The sequence below is a fragment of the Chiloscyllium plagiosum genome, unplaced genomic scaffold, assembly GCF_037043375.1.
Source record: "Chiloscyllium plagiosum isolate Xiang-an unplaced genomic scaffold, Cpla_swu_hap1 HiC_scaffold_25, whole genome shotgun sequence".
Classification (NCBI taxonomy): domain Eukaryota; kingdom Metazoa; phylum Chordata; class Chondrichthyes; order Orectolobiformes; family Hemiscylliidae; genus Chiloscyllium; species Chiloscyllium plagiosum.
In genome coordinates this window covers 41,264,194-41,286,686 of record NW_028270163.1, presented here as the reverse complement: position 1 = coordinate 41,286,686, position 22,493 = coordinate 41,264,194, and the positions used below count along the sequence as shown (strand labels likewise).

The 22,493-nt window shown below is 41.8% G+C and overlaps 1 protein-coding gene across 4 annotated transcripts in view; it reads right to left on the bottom strand.

The window, feature by feature from the left end:
* Positions 1 to 22,493, bottom strand: part of slc39a11 (solute carrier family 39, member 11) — a 728,791-nt gene that overhangs the window by 552,710 nt on the left and 153,588 nt on the right. For 3 of the 4 annotated variants that reach the window (XM_088000669.1, XM_043714887.2, XM_043714885.2), the window contains one exon: positions 1,539 to 1,683. In XM_088000669.1, the coding sequence (XP_087856795.1) occupies positions 1,539 to 1,683 (145 nt within the window). The remainder of the gene's footprint in view (positions 1 to 1,538; positions 1,684 to 22,493) is intronic. The other variant, XM_043714886.2, reaches the window with a different exon arrangement.

The window sequence follows — 22,493 nt, the reverse complement described above, 5'->3', positions numbered from 1 at the left end:
AAAGGGCAAGTTATAAACTGACTCTTTCCAAATGGTTAAAAAGTCCAAAGCTAGAAGACCATAAGGTTCAAATAAACACAAAAACTAGAGACAAGGATGTGTGTTCTGTACCCAGTGACATATGCCTAAGCGTTTGCAAGATTTGAACTCAACTATGAAAAGTCTCCAGAGCAGTCAATTATAAATTGCATTGATGTCACCATTAAATTACTGAAACCACTGGGATTACTGTACTCATTTCTTCTTTATACAGTATTTGAATTTTTGTCAGAAAACTACGCCATTCACCCCAAGGAATAAGAGTCGATAAAGTGTGGAGCTGGAAAAAGCACAGCAGGTCAAGCAGCATCAGAGGAGAGTCGACGTTTTGGATTGGGACCTTTCATCCCCTTATCCTGCAATGTAGAACCTGAAAACGTCAGGATACTTCTTACCCACTTGTCGCAATTCACAAGCAGGATTTCATCATCAGCGCTCAGCCCTAAATTTACCAGATTAGGTTAGATTAGATTCGATTCGATTAGATTCGATTCCCTATAGTGTGGAAATAGGCCCTTTGGCCCAACAAGTCCACACCGAACCTCCGAAGAGCAATCCACCCAGACCCAATCCCCTACATTGACCCCTGACAAATGAACTTAACACTACGGGCAATTTTACCATGGCCAATTCACGTAATCTGCATAATTTTGGACTGTGGGAGGAAACCGGAACACCTGGAGGAAACCCACACAGACACGGGGAGAATGTGCAAACTCCACACAGACAGTCACCCAGGCGGGAATTGAATCCGGGTCCCCTGGCGCTGTGAGGCAGCAGTGCTAACCAAACTATTAAGGATTATCTTAAATTGACAATACATACAAGCTTTTATCACCAATTTCCTGCTCATAGCCATTACTGTTCAGCTCCCAGACTATTACAGACATTCCAATAGCAACAGAACATACAAAAATATTTAATACTGATCAAAGAAAACGCCAAAATGACCAAAACGTTTTCGGGAATTTAAGATAGTTACACATCCTAAAGTCAGCAGTTGTTGCAAATTAATTTTCTGCTTCAGCATTTATTTGCAGAAAAATCCATTTTCATTCCCAACATCTTTTACATTAATTTTGAGGACCTATATTTTTGAGAGAGTATTAATAATAGTGTGAGTTCACTGACATCTTTAACGTCTTCTGATTATTTCTAACTTTCACTCTGAAAAAACCATGGAGATGTGAATAAACATACTCTCCAGCCACAGATGTAAGCAAGCAGAATAAAAGCTGACAGTGCACCCAGATCCAGAGCAAATACTATCCCACATTAGTCAGACTGATTAGAACACAATAGACAACATTCTGCAGCCAAAGGAAAGAAGAATTCTCTTAACTGATTAAGCTGAAGCAACTGAACCACCAGAAACTATAATAAAACCCTGGATTGCCATTTAATATATTTTGAAATAAATGCAATTGCTCCCACCCATCCCCTTTAAAAGTTATTTAAATCAATGTTTATGTTTGTTGGCATATGACACGGATGCTTGCCTGCAGATAATCCACCTCTACCTATCCGGATGGCGAACTCTTCATCTTGACTCTTGGCATCGTCAACTTCCTCTTCCTTCTTCCCCTTCACTGCTTTCGCCTCCTGTTTGAGCGCAAATGCCATTTGCGGAGAATCGTCAATACCCTGAAATAGAAGAGGTCATGCCTGGTCAGAATTTGCATTTGTTTTCCATGATGTTTCCTTCTTATATACCTCTTCCCATGGTATGTTTATTCCTGTTGTATGTCTCAACATTGAGAGAGTGTTCTGAGTTAACCAGTTTCTCCAAGTAACAATTACAGGTTCAGACACGTACCTGGAAAAGCAGCCTGGAGAGGTGGGCAAAAGACTTGCCTTTCAAGAAGGAAGGTTGGAGGGCAAAAAGGAGAGGAGTTCAAATAAGGAGGGGTTGGAACAGAGTCAAGAGGGAAAAACTATTTCTCTAGTGGCATGTTTGACAACAAAAGGCCTGCAGTTTAAGATGAATGGCAGAAATACCAGAGGCAGCAGATTGATTTTGCTTATGATGTGGGGGGAGAGAGACTGCAAGAGAGAAAACAGTTTAAATCTGTTCATAAAAATGTAATCAGCTTACTTGCAAATAAACCTGGAATTTCAGCATAATGTTGCATATCTTCAGGAGCTACTATATGGAGATATTATCGAAATGGGCTTTCTGTCAATTGTTAGGTTTAAATCTGAGATTGAGATTTGAGATGCAGTAAAAAGGGTAGCAACTGTCTGGCTAAAATCTTCCAGCTTTGGACACATGCAATGGAAATGCTTTCACTGTGAACTCACCAGTCGGTGGGAAATGTGTTTCGTGTGATGGTTTATTGTGTTTGGACATGATTGCCAGTTACATTGAAAAAAAAGCTTGTTGCTAACTTCGGCCTACAATCTTCTGCCAATTTAAATATTGTAGTGTCGAAGCAATGAATGATTTCCTTAGTGCTGTTGCTTTGTTTAATGAAGGGTTGATAATTATTACAGATCATGATGAATTATTCTAATGCTGCATCTGTACAAATCCAAATGTCAGTACAGTTATATCACAGTTTGTATTTATGTTACAACATCATCTAATAAATGACTTAGCAACAATGAAAAAAGGAGCCCCCTCAAAATCAAAATGCAACCCCCCCAATTGACATGTATCATTTTTCACAACACTTGGTAAGTTCAAGGCAATCCAACTTTGGACTGGAGTCTTAAAAGAGGTACTAGGCCCTGCACTTGCATTGCTAAACAGCCAGGTCCTTGTTTCAGACCCAAGTCTTTGTCAATGTGGTGGGAAACACACCTCACTCATCACTCTGGATGTTACGTGCCCATTTTATACCTGTAGAACTTGCATTACCCCAAAGACTTTCTGAGGCAGAGTCTTACTCCATTCTAAATTGATAGCTGTCTGAAGACAATTTTTTTTATTCATTCATGGGATGTGGGCATCACTGGCTAGGCCAGCATTTATTGCCTGCCCAGAATTGCCCAGAGGACAGTTAAGAATGAACCACATTGTGGCGGGTTAGGAGTAGGCCAGACCAGGTATGGATGGCAGTTTCCTTCCCTAAAGAATATCAGTGAACCGTTTTGAATGCAAACTCCGCATTTTGAAGGAAACGATTGCGTCAGGGAGGGTCAGAAGGGAAATGGTTCCCACTGCAAGCCTTTTTGCAAGTGGAGGGAGGTGAAAACGATCGGTGTATCAAGGGGAAAGGGGAGATACCAAAGTTGAATGAAATCAAGGCACTAAAGAGAAAATGACAGACAAACAGAGTTAGGGAGAGAGACACACAGAGGAGAAAGCAAAACAATAAATCAGGGAACAAAACTACATAACAAAGACAGGTGACACAGGTGAGAGAATATTCTCCAACCTACTGTGTGTCATTCCACAAAAGATTGATGAGGGTAAGGTATATTCTTTTGCAGTGTATTATGACATCAAGTGAATTTAAATGTAAGCATCAATCCATAGAAAGGTGGTCTGAGTGTTCTGCATTAAATTGTTTCAGGCAGGGCTTTAATAGACAGGAGTTAAGGAATGTACTCAAATGCATTAAATAATTGTGCTTGGCCACTGTTCTGAACCCCTATCAGGTTTACTTGCCTTCTAATTTTTCAACACTATTAATAAATCTACAACACATCGCCACACAAACATTCATCTTCCCCACGTAGTTCCGTCCTCAATAAGAGAATGGATGAAACAGCAGCAAACAGCACCATCTTCATCAGAGATGCACTGCACGTCACAACATAACAAACATCTTTCAAACGGAAAGGTTAAACATGAGTCAGCAACAGAAGCTTCTTCTTAATTAAAAAATGGTTGTTTGCTTCTATTTCAAACACGTAATAATGAGAGATCTAGCTTTCAGTTATATTCAAGAGGTTATTAAGTATCGCTCATGACTTTGCTTGTCCCTAATACATAATAATGAGAACCTGCCCTCCATAACAATTGAGCCATCACTCTGCTTCAATAAGGACTCCATCTATTCCACTTTCATAACTCCCAGTCCTGGAAGTAAAGACAAATTCAATAGTACACTGTCATTAATTATTCAAGCAAATCAACCACAATATTAGCAGTCAACTCACATTTTCTCAAATCAAGTATTCTCAAGGTTTTGCAGGTCCTGTTCAGATTGGAATTACAGTCCAAAACAAAATCAAGATAAGGAACATCAAAGGATGAAATTTAATGTCAGACTAATTTACATACAAGAAGTGAGCTGCCTTTTTAGCACAGTTCATCATTAAATTGTAGAGAGAATTGGGGGATGGTCAAAGTAAGGGAAGTACTTAGCTGATTAATTAAAGATAAGAACATTGGGAATAGCTAATGCCAATCCTTTAAGCAAATGGCAGTCAATGGCAGGTGAATTAACAACAGTTTGCATTTATGTAACACCATTAAAAACATACATGTCCCAAATCCTTCACAGAGTTGTACAAGCCAAATAAGAAGTCACACTAAGGACGACACCCAAAACCTTGAACAAAGACATTAGCTTTAAGGAGTGCCTTAAAGGAGAGGGCAGAGAGTTTAGAAAGGGAATTTCAGAGCTTAGGTTTTGGTCAAGCTGGCCTTACCAATCATTGGGTGAAGGAAAGCAGGGATATGCAAGATCGGATCTGGAGGGACAGAATTCTGAAAAGGTGACAGGGATCAAGGTTGATTTTAGGAGGTTACAGAGATACACGAGAGTAATGCCACAAAGGGATTTGAGTACAAGAATGAGAACATCAAACGTGAGGTATTTATGTATTTGGAGCCCATGTCAGTCAACCAGCACAAAGGGCAACAAGTGAATGAGACTTCAAATAAGGGCAGGAGCATTTTGGATGAGCTGAGGTTTACGGGGAGTGGAAGATAGGCCAGGAAAGCATTGGAACTGCCAAGACAGAGAATAATAATGAATTGAATGAGGTGCTATTGTTATCACTGAAGCAAGGCTGACAGCTGAGGCAACAAGTGCTGGGGTATTTTGCTCCATTTCTCAATAGGTGTCACACAGTCTACCCTGTGATAGAGTACTGTCCTGTGCATTAGGTTGCAGAGTAAGCCCAGCTACAATCTCAAAATGTTCATCATCACTTATGTTTTTTTACTGATCAACCCTTAGAATAATTTCAAATTACCACAGCCAGATAACCAGCAATTAATATGCAAAAACGGCTACAAGTCAATTTGAACACCTTGCTGGGTGTTAAGTACGTACTTGGGACCAACTAGCCTTTATTATTCTGCTGTTTGGGAGAGCAAAGCCTAAACAAGACAGTGGGGAAAGACAGGAGAACAACTTGCAAGGTATAATTAAACTATTAAATATTACTCTAGTGAAAGCTACTGTTTACATCTTCCCTGGGACAAGATACATGAGCAGAGTTCATCTTTAAATTACCCTTTCCAGAATTACCAAGTGCAAATTGTTTGCTTCAGTATAATTAACATTTGATTCAACCAATCAAAATAAAATTACTCCAGGAAATGCGTCCTAAATTTCTGCAAAGGAACCATAATAAAATTGAAGGGCCAGAAGCAAGATCTCACAAATTGTATTCATAACATCGGTTGGTTCATTGTAAATATTCCTTTTCTAACCAGCAGTGAGTCAGTAACTTAGTCTGATATTGTAGAGAAAGCCATGATTAACGATTAACCTAACGGTGCAGAGCTAACATCGAAGAATCCATCAATTTACCATTTGGTTTGTCCTGAAAGAAGACATAAGGAATAATAGATTAGAATCACGGAATCCCTACAGTGTGGAAGTCGGCCATTTGTCACATCGGGTCCACACCACCCCTCCAAATAGCATCCTACCCAACCCCTGTGATCCTGCATTTCCCTGGGCTAATCCAGCTAGCCTGCACATCCCTGGACACTATGGGCAACTCAGCATGGTCAATCAACCTGACTTGAACTGGAATCCTTGGTTCAACAAAATGAGGAACTTGCCTTCAGAAGCTTGGTTGGTCAGTAGCAGCAGAATACGCTAAATACTAACTTTCAATATCATAGTTACTTGAATGGATACACTCAATGGTGTCACAAATTGATGACGAGTTATACAATGGCTTTCCACCTTTCAGGCAACCACAACAGATGTTTTGACAAAATTTGCTTACCAGTTCATTCAGAGTTTAACTGTTTAAATGCAGTGATTGTAAAAGACACATTGACAGATTTTTGTGTACGTTTTAAAATAAAGGAAATAGTATTAATCGTTCTGAACACTTAATCTATAAAAATGATTTATGAAAGACTCCAACTCACACTCACACATGCATTCAAGATTTACAGATGCTAGTGTTGGACTGGGGTGTGCTAAGTTAAAAATCACACAACTCCAGCTTATAGTCAAACAGGTTTATTTGGAAGCACTAGCTTTCGGAGCGCTGCTCCTTCATCAGGTGGTTGTGGAGTACAAGATTGTAGGAGACAGAATTTTAAGCAAAAGTTTACAGTGTGATGTAACTGAAATTATATATTGAAAAAGACGAGACTTAACAAACAATCCAGGTCTTTTTCAACATATAATTTCAGTTACATCACACTGTAAACTTTTGCTATAAATTCTGTGTCCTACGATTTTGTACACCACAACCACTCCGAAAGCTAGTGCTTCCTAATAAACCTGTTCGACTATAACCTGGTGACGTGCATTCAAGAAATTCACACACATTAACAAGTAGGTTGCAAAGAGGGAGGATAGATTAAATTATTAAAGCGTCCCAAAAGAAGGTTAATAAATAAAACAGAGCTCGTGGATTTACAACATGGATGGTTTCAAGCTGGATTGGTGATCTTTCCAGATTCTGCACCAACACAATTTAAGAATCTCTGTCTTCTCAGCAGTCAGCAGCTGTTTGGTTAATGTGGAAGACACTGCCTGGAGTATTTGACTGGTCAGAATGCAGGAAGGGCACAAGTTAGAGGAATAGTTGGATGGAGAGAGTGAGAATGAGAGAGAAAGAGACAGAGTGTGCGAGAAAGAGACAGTGCGAAAGAGAATGAAAGAGACAGCATAAGAACAAGAGATAAACCACGATGCTGCTCCCCACTCAAGATAGTTTCTTTAAACACTTAGGATTAGCTTGATCACATAACCTTCATTTCCAAACTGGCTGTTTGCCAAATACAGTCCCAAGTAGACAAACAGGAGGCTGGAGGAGCACAGCAAGCCAGGCAGCATCAGGAGGTGGAGAAGTCGACACTTCAAGTGGATCCCTTTTTCAGAAATGATTCCTGAAGAAGAGTTATACCCAAAATATTGACTTCTCCATCTCCTGATGCTGCCTGGCTTGCTGTGCTCCTCCAGCCTCCTGCTTGTCGACTTTAGATTCCAGCATCTGCAGTTTTTTTGGCTCTAAATATACTCCCAAGTCAACTAGGGAACTGTCACTCCAGAACCACAGTTTAAAGAATTTGGAATGTGCGACTGATGCAGTCCTTCATTCACTTTGGACAATGGACTCTGCCAACAGCTTTGTCTATATCCCACCTGAATAATAGCTGATATCTGGAGCTTTTGTGAATGGTTCGGGAAATGGGTCACTGACACATGTTTTAAGTTCAATCCACCGTGGGTTACTTCAGGAAAGCATGTCTCCTTTCTCATGGTTTTGGGCAATTTACAAGGTGAAGTTATGTAACTATTCGGAGATTTAAGAGCTGCCATTTGATTCACTTAAAACACTGTTTTCAGTTGATTTTAAAACTTATTCTGTGGTTTCAGGCCAAACAGTAAAGAATGTACTTTTTGATACAATACATGGTTTTGTGACAATATTTTCAGTGGAAACTCAATTGTGGTGATAATTGGTTAACGGGCAAGTTTTCCGAAGAAAAACAGTATTAAACTGATTTGACAGAGGATAACATAATAAGATGCAAGGAGATCAGGATGAATGACAACTCTGTTGAACTAACAGAGATCACAGCATTACACTTCCTTAAGGCATTACCAAATGATTTAACAACATGTTGTTATATTGTTACACAGGACACTACATGGAGAATGAAAGTTATCACTAGTTATTTTGCAAAATAAACTGAAAAGGACCAACTCTGCTAAGTCCACTTTACTGCTTTCAAAACTGAATAAATTACAGTTTGGATATTTTGGTGTAATATTCCCACTTCAGAGATTTGAGCACTTAATCCAGGCTGACGTTTCAGTGCCCCTTTGAGACAGCCTGTCAGATGAATCATTAAACTAAGCTCATCCCTCTCAAGTGAATATAAGAAATACCACAGCAGAGCAGAAGAGTTCCAAGTACATCTTGACCAAAATTTATCCCTAAACTGTCATGACTAAAATGGAGATGTCAACTCATTGACATCTTTGAGATGAATTTGATCTCTCACTACCATTAAAAAACCAACCTGCTATTCTTTTCTTATTTACTTTTGAACTGCACACATTTTCTCCCCCTCCTATTTTTCAGCTGTCTATTGCATGTCACCGAGAGTAAGAGATTCACACAAAGTGTCACTAACCATCCAGAGTGGATAGACAACACTCATAGACATTTCTATTAGCAGCCGATTTAAATGCCTGGAAAATACAGATACCCCCTTCAACAGCAAGTGTGGTCTTTCTCTCTCTCTCTCTGGGAGTAAGTGTACGAAATGTGCCTTGGGCGCACTCTCTATTCACCACCAGGAGTGACCACACAGAGAATCTCCCTCCAATTCTCCTTCCATCTGTCAAGAGAACTGTTCACAATGAATAAAGTCAACACCTAAGAAACAGTTGAAGCAGGCTGATCCCAATACCTCCATGATGCTGCGTGATGGGACTCTATCGTTCAACACTGCACCACATGCAACCTCCTGTTACTTCCTGGAGAAATCAAGACTGGAAAAGACAGATTTTGATTCTGAAAGAGTATCAAGAGTTATGAAGTAAAGGCAGGAAAATAAAGTTGGAGTACAAAGCAGCTGGAATCTAACTACATGGAGAGTAGGCGTGAGAGCTAAATGAAACTCTTTATTCCCTATCCTCTCGTTTGGAGAAAATGATGATGAGACTCGTTTAATACCTCCGTCAATTGACTGTGTCATATAATAAACCACTCTGCTATTTGCTTTCATTGGAAACATTTCTCCAGCTGTTGCTAACTGAAAACCAGCTTGTACTTCATACAAATCTGACCAGCTGTCAGGAACCAGTAAATGTAATTTATTTATAATTAAGAAAATAAATGAAAATGAATGATAAGGACCCATTCTTGCCTGGATTTGTCATATTGTTTCACTGTGTCACTTCACATCTTCCTCAAGACAACTGGCTTTCAAGTTTGATTTGTGTATTAGCACGGAGCAGTTAAACAAGGTGGAGTGATCCCACGGCAAACAGATCAGATGTTAGCTCTGCAGTCCTGACACATCCTTTCATAAAGGGTGGCGCATAATTAACAATTCACTGGAGGAGGAGGATCCCCAAATATCCCCATCCTCAATGATGGGAGAACCCAGCCCATTGGGGAAAAAGATAAGGTTGAATCACTTGCAGCAATCTTCAGCCAGAGTGCCGAGTGGATGGTCCATCTCTGCCTCCTCCAGTGGTCCCCAACATCACAGCTATTAGTCTTCAGTTAATTGGCATCACTCCAAGCGTGATCAAGAAATAGTTGGAGGCATTTAATACTGCAAAGGCAATAGTCCTGACAACATACCAGCAATAGTACTGAAGACTTGTCCTGTAAAACGTGCCACACCTCTAACCAAGCTGTTCCAGTCCAATTACACAACTGGCATCGACCCAACAATGCAGATAATTGTACACAAAAAAAACGGATAAATTCAACCCAGCCAATTACCACCCTATCAGTCTACTCCCATCATCAGTAAAATACTAGGAAGGTGTCATCAGCAGTGCTATCAAGCAGCAAAACTTTGCTCACTGACACCCAGTTTAGGTTCTGCCAGGACCACTCAGCTCCTTGCCTCATTACAGTCTTAGTTCAAACACAGATGAAACAGCTAAGCTGAGCTGAGAGTGACAACCCTTGACATCAAAGCCACATTTGACCAAGTATAGCGCCATGGAGCCCAAGCAAAACTGGAAATAATGGGAATGGGGGGAAACTCTCCATGGGCTGGAGTCATATCTGGCACACAGAAAGATGGTTGTGGTGGTTGGAGGTCAGTCATCTCACCTGCACGAGTTCCCCACAACAGTATCCTAAGCCCAACATCTTCAGCCGCTTCAACAATGACCTTGCCTCCATCATAAGATCAGAAGTGGGGATGTTCGCCAATGATTACATAATGTTCAGCACCATTTGCGGCTTCTCGGTTTCTGAAACAGTCCATGTTCTAATGTAACAGGATCTGGACAATATCCAGGTTTGGGCTGACAGGTGACAAGTAATATTCACAGCACACAAATGTCAGGCAATGACCATCTTGAATAAGAGACAATCTAACCACAGTCTCTTGACATTCAATGGAGTTACCATCACTGAACCTCCCCCATTATCAACATCCTGGGGTTTACCATTGACCTGAAACTCAACTGGACTTAACACATAAACACAGTGGATACAACAACAGGTCAGAGGCTAGGAATACTGCAGCAAATAATTCACCTACTGAATCCCCAAAGCCTGTCCACCATCTCCAAGACACAATTCAGGAGTGTGATGGAATACCCCCACTTGCCTGGATGGGTATTGCTCCAACAACGCTCAAGAAGCTTGACACCATCCAGGACAAAGCAGCCCACTAGACTGGCAGCACATCCACACGGATCCACTCCCTCCACCGGTGACGGTCTGTAGCAGAATGTGTACTATCACCAGGATGCACTTCAGAAGTTCACCAAAGATCCTTAGCCAGCACTTTCCAAACCCTCGGCTACTTCCATCTAAAAGGAGAGGGGCAGCAGATTCATGGGAAAACAATCACCTGCCAGTTCTTCTCCAAGCCACCCACCATCCTGACTTGAAAATATATCACCATTCCTTTACTATTGCTGGATCAATATCCTGGAATTCCCTCCCCTGTGGCCTTGGGTCTACCAACAGCACGTGGACTGTTGTGGTTCACCAGAATCATCTTGAGGACAATAAATGTTGACCCAGCCAGCAGCTCCCAGTTCCACAAGTGAATAAAAAAGATAAAAGCAAGAGTTTGCAAAGTTGTCTATTGAGGCATGAAAGCCATTACGGGGCAGGACATAAGACCATAAGAAATAGGAGTGGAAGTAAGGCCATTTGGCCCATCAAGTCCACTCTGCCATTCAATCATGGCTGATGGGCATTTCAATGCCACTTACCCACACTCTTCCCACAGCCTTTAATTCCTTGTGAAATTAAGAATTTATCAATCTCTGCCTTGAAGACATTTAACATCCTGGCCTCCACTGTGCTCCGTGGCAGTGAATTCCACAGGCCCACCACTCTCCTCATTTCTGTTTTAAATTGAGCCCCACTAATTCGAAGGCTGTGCCCACGGGTCCTAGTATCCCTGCCTGACGGAAACAATTTCCCAGCATCCACCATTTCTAAGCCATGCATTATCTTGTAAGTTTCTATTAGATCTCCCCTCAACCTTCTAAACTCTAATGAATACAATCTCAGGATCCTCAGCCATTCATCTTATGTTCAGCCAGGGATCATTTGTACAGCTCCTGACCAACAGCTCAGGAGCTGTATTTGCTCTCAAAAAATCGAGTTACTTTGTGCAAACCCTGTGAGAGCTCAGTGTTGGAAGAATGTGTGTCACCTGCATTTCTGGACAATGGTAACCCCCTTGATGTTGATAGTGGAGGAGGTTCAGTGATGGTAACTCCATTAAATTGTGGGCGGCACGGTGGCACAGTGGTTAGCACTGCTGCCTCACAGCGCCAGAGACCCGAGTTCAATTCCTGCCTCAGGCGACTGTCTGTGTGGAGTTTGCATGTTCTCCCCGTGCCTGCGTGGGTTTCCTCCGGGTGCTCCGGTTTCCTCCCACAGTCCAAAGATGTGCAGGTCAGGTGAATTGGCTATGCTAAATTGCCTGTAGTGTAAGGTAAGGGGTAAATGTAGGGGTATGGGTGGGTTGCGCTTCGGCGGGTCGGTGTGGGCTTGTTGGGCCGAAGGGCTTGTTTCCACACTGTAAATAATCTAATCTAATCTAATCAAAAAAAAATGTCAAAGGGTGGTGGTATACATTGGTCTGTGGGTCAAATTGTACTCTCAGATTTCCGAGTTGTCCTAATGACTATTTCATACAATTCCTAGAGTGTGGAAGCAGGTCATTCAGCCCATCAAATCTACACCAACCAACTGAAGAGAATCCCACCTAGACTTACCCCCCCCACTACCCTCGAACCCCACATTTCCCATGGCTCGCTTGCACATCCCCGGACACTATGGGACAATTTAGCATGGCCAATCTACCTAACCTGCACATCCTTGAACTTCGGGATGAAACTAGAGCACCCAGAGGAAACCCACATAGACATGTACAAGCTTCAGACAAACCGTCGACTGAGGCTAGAATCAAACCCAGGTCCCCGGTGCTATGAGGCAGCAGTGCTAATCATGAGCCAGACACTTATCAGTATGGTCAATGAAGACAATAAGGCTGTGACAGAGGATGGTGAGAAACGGAGTAAAGAGAAAAGAGAGAGAAAAAATGGAGTGATTGGAGTTGGAGGCTGAAATTCAAATGCAAGAGAAAGACTAGTGATAAATTTATTTTAAAGTTCGGGGTGATATGATTTACAAGGATAGTGTCCACATACCTTAAACATAATTGGACTTAAAAATTATTGAGAGGAGCGTAAGTATTTGGTACAAAAGGAAAAAACAATGAGCCTTCTTCTGTTTAGATTCAACAGCAGAGGGATGGTGGCACCCAATTTGAGACGATTTGGTTTGCAATGCCTCCTTTGAGTGGCCAGTGTGTACAGTCAGGTTGACAAGAGTGAAAGAGGAATGCATAACCAAACCAAGCCCAGAATATTGGCGACAGGTAATTGTTGTGTGGGAGTTAAGTGCCAGAAAGCGGTGGACAAATTGGAGAAGCGCAGGACCAAACGCAATGTACACACAAACATACCACCCACCATTAATCTCACACCCTGCTCCACCCTCAGGATATGAACATCCTGTAGGCGAGACAGCCTGATCCATTGTACAATAACAGGTGGCTAAGAGCTTGTGACAGGACTTCAACCACACACAGGGCTCATGGTAATCTCGTAATGTATGTTCAAAGTCCAAACTACTGACGTTTCACAACTGCACTTCCAGAAACTTCTTATTGTGAATAACATAAACTTTGCTGTTGTCCTGATTGTATTCTCTCTCTCTGGGCTGACTGCCGAAGTTGTGACATTATAATTTGATGTTAAGGGTTAGAGCAGAACACCATCTTTACTATTTTGACAGTGAGAATTTGTAATTACTGTTAACGAATTACTGTATGGGCTGAAAACTGTTCATTTGCCAATTTACTGTTAAACAGATGTGTCTGTTCACTTATTTTCTAAACGAGGCTTGTCTAACCTTCCCACATGAGGAGGCAGGTGAACAAAATATCAGAAAGATACGGTTTTCCACAACAGTGAACATTAATCTTCAAAAAGCATTCCAAAACAATAAATTGTTCATTTAAATGAATAATTGATAAACAGCTAATACAAACCACAAGCAGCCAGCAGAGGAGACATAATTGTGTTGTGATCCTGTCACTGGCTTTGCAAGCTGGAGAGGCAGACTCATGATCTGGGAATATGGGTTTGAATCACTCCATTATAGAGGTGAAATTGGAGTTTCATTAAACTGATTTTTCTTTTCCCCCAGAATCTATCTCAATGATTAGGAAGCGGAGTTACACAAAGCAAGTGACTAGACTCCAAGTCCTGATCACCAGTGCTATGTTCAGGCGTAGGGTTTAACTGGCACTGACCTTGGTTTGCATCTCGAGGAAATACTCTGAGCTGTTTTCATGGAATCCACACTAAAATGACATCAGTAACTCGATGCCTTTCAGCCTGGGGCTTCATCATCTTCTGCTTAGTAGAGAGGTATTTGAGGAAAAGGAGGAGGAGGGGACAGTTGGCTACATGTATCACCAAATATTCCCCCATCCATTCTCTTATTCACTCATTGTGTGTCATCTGTGCTTACGTCTGTGTATGTTGCTGTCCATATGTGCGCCTGTGTACCTATGTATTTATGTCTGTCGCATTTGTTGTCTGTCGATCATGTGTTCGTGTCCATGTGTGCCTGTGTCCATGTCTGACTGTTGTGATGATGCTGCTCCTTTAACAAGGTTAGGTTGTCCTTGGATTTTTTTTTGTCAAGAGGTCGTACAGACTCAGACTTCAACATGCTTTTAAGTTTTAAAACAAACACTTGTATAATGAAAGGGGAGTGGCCAGTTCTCCCAGCTCAGCTTTTCTCTGGTCTGGTTTGGTTTCAGCTGTCTGACTGTTCACTGAAAGCAGGCTGTCAGTTTGAGGCTGCTGGTCCAGGTAACAGTTACGTGGAAGAGAGCGTTCCATGCTGTGTCCCTTTGCCATTTCTCTCTCCTGTAAGACCCGGTTTTTGATTTCACCTTTTTTGCCATGGAGTGTTTATGAGGATTGTTGAAGGAATTCAGAACACCATCATTAAAACTGGGATAATCTAATGGATTTTTGGATAGGTTAAGTTATTCTATATTCTGTTTTCTTTTGCTTGTGATTCATTCTGTAATCTTGTGAATAAATTCTGTTTTGTTTAAAACTAAGTGGTTTGACCAGCTGCATCCCTCCTAGAATATCCACTTAACATCTGCTTAAAACAATCAGCAAAGTTAGGGTTCGGGCTATTTTCTGGAAATGTTTTGAGGGGGTCTGGCCAGGTCCATAACATGGCCTCCAAGAGCGTGTGCCCATGTGTGGTCTATGTGTCCACACATTCGTGTGTATATCTGCGTATAGCTGTGTGTGTACCTGTCTATAGTTGTATATGTGTATGCAAGTGTCTGTGCATGTGTGCTTGCATCTGTCTTTCTGTCAGTCTGTCACTCGCTCACTCAGCTCACCATCTGGGCTGTGCTGTAGCTGTAACTGTTGCCCCTCACCAGCTCTCAGTCTCTCTGGTTATCAGTGGGCCAACCTCCCTGACTGCAAGGCCCTGTTTCAAAATAAATCCTTCCTACCTGCATTGCTGCTGGGAGCTACTGCCCAGTTGGTGTGGGATCAATTTGGCCCTTAATTAAACCTTTGAATATTTTAATTGACTTATTTGTAGTTACACTTACACACACGCGCACACACACACACCTCAAGCCAGTGTCTCCCAGTGCCTGTCCCACAGGCACACTGACATAGGCCTCAGGCTGGATAAACACATTCATATTGCACCAGTTCCCCCATCACAGACTTTTGCTTTCTCACATTTACTGCTGTCAAGTTTCATAGTGAGCCAGGCATTTGCAAACACAGAACAGAATCGAATGCATGAGCAGCTTCTTTGAAATCTCCCAATTACACCGATCTGGCTTATGAACAACAGCTTGATGAACCATGAAGTACCCTTCAGCAAGCCGTGGGCTGCCTTAGACAAGCCAGGTCTAAATTGCAATCTAATGGTGCTTTTGTTTTATTGTTCATTCATGGGATGTGGGCATCATTGCAGGATTTACTAACTAACCCGAATAGCCCAGAAGAGTCAACCATATTGTTGGTGAGTCTGGAGCCACATGGAGGCCAAGCCAGGTAAGGATGGAAGTTTCCTTCTTTAAACAGCTTTATTGAAGCAGATGTGTTCCGCTGAGCTATAGGAAGAGGCTGAATAGACTGGGGCTTTTTTCCCTGTAGTGTCAAAGGCAGATGGGGAGTGTCATAGAGACATAAAGATGTACAGCACTGAAACAGAACCTTCGGTCTAACTCATCCATGCCGACCAGATATTCCAACCTCATCTAGTCCCATTTGCCAGCACTTGGCAAATATCCTGGAAATCCTTCCTGTTCATATACTCATCCAGATGCCTTTTAAATGTCGTAAGTATATCAGCTTCCACCACTTCCTCTGGCACTATACATGCACCACCCTCTGTATGAAAAGGTTGCCCCTGAGGTCCCTTTATATCTTTCCCCTCTAATCCTAAACCTATGCCCCCTGATTCTAGACTCCTCCACTCCAGGGAAAAGACTTTGTTTATTTATCCTATCCATGTCCCTTATGATTTTATAAACCTCGATAAGGTCACCCCTCAGCCTCCGACGCTCCAGGGAAAACAGCTCCAGCCTATTCAGCTTCCCCCTATAGCTCAAATTCTCCAACCCTGGCAACATCCTTGTAAATCTTTTCCAAACCTTTTCAAGTTTCACAACATCCTTCCGATGGGAAGGAGGCCAGAATTGCATGCAATATTCCAAAAGTGGCCTAACAAACACCCTGTCCAGCCACAACATGACCTCCCAACTCCTATACTCAATGCTCTGACCAATAAAGGAAAGCATACCAAACGCCTTCTTCACTATCCTATCTACCTGCGACTCCACTTTCACGGAGCTATGAACCTGCACTCCAAGGTCTCTTGGTTCAGCAACACTCCTGAGGACCTTACCATTAAGTGTATAAATCCTGCTAAGATTTGCTTTCCCAAAATGAAGCACCTTGCATTTACCTAAATTAAACTCCATCTGCCACTCCTGAGCCCATTGGCCCATCTGAGGCAACCTTCTTTGCTGTCCACTACACCTCCAATTTTGGAATCATCTGCAAACTTACTAACTATACTTCTTATGTTCACATCCAAATCATTTAAATAAATGACAAAAAGTAATGGACCCAGCACCAATCCTTGTAGCACTCCACTGGTCACAGACCTCCAGTCTGAAAAACAACCCTCCACCACCACCCCTGTCTTATACAATCGGCCAGTTCTGCATCGAAATGGCTAGTTCTCCCTTTATTCCATAAAATCTAACCTTGCTAACCTGTCAAACGCCTTACTGAAGTCCAAATAGATCACATCCACTGCTCTGCCCTCATCAATCCTCTTTGTTACTTTTTCAAAAAACTCAAGGATTCACTCAATCTCTCCTGTCTATACCTGACATATGCTTTACAGAAATTTATAAAATCACGAGAGTCATGAATGGGTGAATAGCCAAGGTCTTTTCCAAGGGTAGGGGAGTCCCACACTAGATGGCATAGGTTTAAGGTGAGAGGGGAAAGATTTAAAAGGGACCTAAGGGCAATTTTTTCAAGCAGAGAGTGGTGTGTGTATGGGATGAGCTGCCAGAGGGAGCAGTGGTGGCTGGTACAATTACATTTCAAAGGCAAGTTGATTGGTTTCTGGGTAGGAAGGGTTCAGATGGATATGGGCCAATGATGGCAAATGGGACTAGGATATCTGGCTGGCATGTACAAATTGGTCCGACATGTCTGTTTGCGTGCTGTACAGCTCTATGATTCTCTGATAGTCAACAACACTTTCATGGTCAACATTAGAGACTCAATTCCAGATTTTTATTATGTCCACATTCCACCACAGAGGATCATAGAATCCCTACAGTGTGGAAACAGGCACTTTGGCCCAACAAGTCCACACTGACCCTCCGAAGAGTATCCCACCCAAACCCATTCCCTATCCTATTATTCTACATTTACCCCTCACTAATGCACCTAACCTACACATCCCTGAACTCTATGGGCAATGTAGCATGGCCAATTCACTAACTTGCACATCATTGGACTGTGGGAGGAAACTGGAGCACCCGGAGGAAACACACACAGACACGGGGAGAATGTGCAAACTCCACACAGACAGTCGCCCAAAGCTGGAAACGAACCCGATCCCTGGCGCTATGAGGCAGCAGTGCTAACCACTGAGCCACCGTATCTGTCATGGCAGGACTCAAAGCCAGGTCCCCGACCATTGCCTGGGTCTCTGAGTTAGCAGTCGAGCAATCATAGAAGCCATGACCTCCCCAGTGTCTATCGACAATGCAAACCATCACCTCCTCAGTGTCTGATTACAGACGCTTTTCAAAGGTGAGCAAAAACAAAATGATTCAACAATATCCAGTAGTGCCTGTAACTCAGAAAAGTTCAACCTTTTTGCCTCCTGTAAACTTAAACGCACTCATCAGGAATAACTTCTGAGTATTCCTAACCATTTCAGTAATATTTTATTAAAGCAGAATGAACAAAACAATTGATGATTGTTTTACACAACAGCTTGTGTGCAGTGTTGGGGAATGAGCCAACAGTGTGCATCAGATATATAAAACTGCCCGGAGCTTTGAAAGGAATGAATTCAAGTAACAATCCCAGGAAATCGCCCCCACAGTGGAGTTGAGTTGTGTGTCCCACTATCATTCCCAAAGCAAGATTCTGCTCTTATTGCGGGTCAAGAGCCAGAGGGTAAAACATATGCCACTGAATGCCTCAGTAACTTCCTAATGTGTAACAATACATCATGTGGAGAATGATATTGCCTTTAGAAGCCAAGTAACGTACAGCACAAGTGGGAAAATGTGATTGCATGATGCAATCGCTTCAAGCAATGTTTCACAAACAATTTGTTTTGATAAAGTCGATCTCAATCTCACCACCCATCGCGGAGGTTGCGTTCTATGTGGTGTACGGACTTACCAGCCGAGGGGATCAGAAGTGATTAAAAAACTGGCACAAAGCTGGTCACTTCACAGTGAATGCACCAAGGAAAGTGTAATTCACCCCAAGGGCACAGTACATTGGCCTGTTCTGGTTTTCAGGCTGAGAACCTCAGAGCATGCATACATCAGTCACTCAACTTCAAAATTATTTTGGCATTTGCCCATTTATTTCCTTGTATGAGAAGGTCAGTTTAGCTCAGCTGGTTGAATGGCTGGTCTGTAATGCAGAGTAATGCAGGTTCAGTTCCCACACCACCTGAGGTCTCCATGAAAATTCACCTTCTCAACCTTGTCCCTAACCAGAGTTGTGGTGTGGTCAAACCACCATTAGTTATCTCTCTGTCCTGAGACCATGGTCCTTTGGGACTGTGGCAAATTTACCTTGACATCCTTGTTGATACTGCTATGGCATGGCATCTAAGCTGATAGTCAACCATGTCGCTGTAGGTTTGAAGTCGCACATAGGCCAAACCAGGCAGGGTGATGCTGCATTTAAAATGGCGCCATAAATAACAACTTGTAGACTTTTAACTCTACCCACTTGAATATATGTGAAAATAAAGCTAGCTCAAAAATGGCAGCTTCCTTTCCTAAACAGCACTAGTGAACTGGATGTTTCTTTTCTGTTAATTGAAAATGGTCATCATTAGACTCTTAGCCCATGCACAGTGAGGGAAACGGCTGCCTGGAGATGACTGAAATGGACAAACAATCGGAGGGTGCTAACCAAGGGCAGGAAAACAAGCAGCTCAAGTTCCAATCCTCTCTCGGTGTGGGCAGAGGTGCCAGAGAATCCGACAGTGGCAAATGTGACACTCAAATTCAAGAAAGGATGAAAGACAAATGACATGCCAGTCAGTGTAACATGGTTAAGGTTTTAGAAACAATATCTGGCAAGCAACACCAAAAGATAAAATCAACGGACACTTGAAGAGGTTTGGTTAATCCAGGAAAACCAACAGGATCTTTATCTTGAGAAGTGGGAATCGCTGGGATGGCCAGTGTTTGCGACTCCTTAGGTCACAGAAATGTAAACCTGATTTCAATGGGGAGTAGCCTACCAGCACAATCAGATCACAATTCTAGATCTCCAGACTGCAGATGCTTTCAGCCTATTAAATTGATATCTTCACTTCACTGCAGGCAATCCATCACATCACTCATTTGCAGCTTTGCAAGCACAAAATAGCACAGCTGTCAGAATGCAGAATTTTAGAAAACAACATTTCTCCTCTCCTAAATTAACTGATTACTGTGAGCATAACTCAAACTCCCAATCATTAATTATTTGAATTATGAGGGATTGCAACTTTAAAATAACTGGGCAGCTGCCAAAGCCAGAGATGTATTGGAAGTCATAGGCCACTGTTGGAATATTGCGTGTAATTCTGGTCTCCTTCCTATCGGAAAGATGTTGTGAAACTTGAAAGGGTTCAGAAAAGATTTACAAGGATGTTGCCAGGGTTGGAGGATTGAGCTATAGGGAGAGGCCGAACAGGCTGGGGCTGTTTTCCCTGGAGCATCGGAGGCTGAGGGGTGACCTTATAGAGGTTTAAAAAAATCATGAGGGGCATGGATAGGATAAATAGACAAAGTCTTTTCCCTGGGGTCAGGGATTCCAGAAGTAGAGGGCATAGGTTTAGGGTGAGAGGGGAAAGATATAAAAGAGACCTAAGGGGCAACCTTTTCACATAGAGGGTGGTATGTGCTGCCAGAGGAAGTGGTAGAGGCTGGTACAATTGCAACATTTAAAAGGCATTTAGATGGGTATATGAATAGGAAGGGTTTGGAGGGATATGGGCTGGGTGCTGGCAGGTGGGACTAGATTGGGTTGGGATATCTGGTTGGCATGGATGGTTGGACCAAAGGGCTGTTTCCATGCTGTACATCTCTATGATTCTATGACCCAATTGTCCGGCTGGGTAATTGGTAATGTGGTACATCATGACTCCAAGTTGTACATGATTATCCAATGGAAATTGTAGAATTTAAATGAATAACTTGCAGCTGGCAACCTTGGAATAGGTACTGATGGATCCCTTCCATTTCACAGCAATCCCCACAACACTATAGTGCAGCGGACTGCATCTTACAGACATCAATGGTAAAAAGATAGAAAGAATAACACATTGCACCATGTAGTTAATGGGGAAAGACAACCTCACACCAATTGGAAGCAAATGTTCAGCCCAAAATATTTTAATTCAGCAACAGAGAAAGTATGGTTTTTTGTATGACCACTGTCTAAGGCCTTTCTGCCAAAGTATAACAGGATTCCATTCAGCCATTGGATCCTCCCGATGCTTCAGATAAATGCCTACAGGTTAAATGTAAGTACAGAGAAAACTGAACCCCAATATTTGTTTTCCTCCGCTCCAAATAAAGATGGGATAGATCTGAGCAGCTTCATTATCTGGGTGTGTACATAAAGATTTTATTTTATGAATAAAGCATATTTTTGCAATAAAGAAAATGCTTCATTGACAGAGAAACAAGCAAAGGTTGGTTTCTAAAATGGTTCTTTTAACTATGACAACAAAAGATATAACATTGATCTTCATAAACATGACAGATTTCCATAACTTTGCATGTAGTTATCAGAGTTTGTGACGATGATCAACTGTATCAGTTTGCATAGATCAACACAGTAATCATTTCAATGTCATGCATTTGTAATTTTAATATTTTCAACATCATGTTCACAGTCTAACAATCTATGTCAACCTGTCACACAGTAAATATATTCTCCTGCCAATGGTGGCACTGCAGCACAGACAGAAGGTTATAACTCGAGCATGACCCACTGAAATGGAACAATAATGTCAAAAGGTGACAGGAAGTGACTCAACTACAGAATTTTTGAAATAATCAGCAGGATGAATAAACAGAGCCATGCAATCATTTAAAACAAAGTTGTATATTCCTGAAGGAGCAGCGCTCTGAAAGATACTGTAACCTGGTGTTGTGTGATTTTTAACTTTGTACACCCCAGTCCAACACTGACATCTCCAAATCTTGTATATTCCTATACTTATACAGTTCTAAGCATTTCCATGTATTGCCTATAGGGGCATTGTTTTTGACCTACAGAACTGTACAAGCCTGAGAAGTTAATCCTCTGGAATGGAATAGGCTAAGAGTTTTATTCATCTTAATTTTTTGCTGTGTGCAAAATTCACAATAAAGCTGCTAAAAGATAGTACGACTGATCAGGTAAAATTTACCAGTTGTTTCCTTCTGATTTTTTTCTGCTCTTTATTTAAGTTGACTTTTGTGTGTCTAACAAACATATCTGTAGCCAGGGGAAAACACAAAAAGAATATTTAAAAATGAAAAATAATTAGCCCATATTGTTACAGTTGCTTTTGTTTTATTTTGATTATCTAAAGGATGAAATTCAGATGCATAAAATGGGATGTACAAATAAAATGGGATTGGGTGAAGTTGGTGAGCATTTGCAGAAAGTTAGCTCTCTCACATGCTTTGTACAACAACACCATTCCATTCACTGGACCCTTTACTGAGGCAGAAGGACCTGGCATGACAAAATGGGCCACTTGTTAAAATACATGAATGAACAGAACTCCCAGAGAGCTTTACTGGTGCAAAACAACAGTAACATAATGAAATTCCATGTGAAGTGTACAAGATGCATTTTAAAGTTAAAATGTATAATAGCTTTAAGTCTCAGTCTTCAACTGCAGTGCACAAAGAGCGGATTTACACAAATGGGGTCATTGTGACTGTGCAGTCAAGTAAAGCAGGGGAATGGCATCCTGTTTTATATCTCTCATTATTGATATCTTGACTGTAGCGTAAA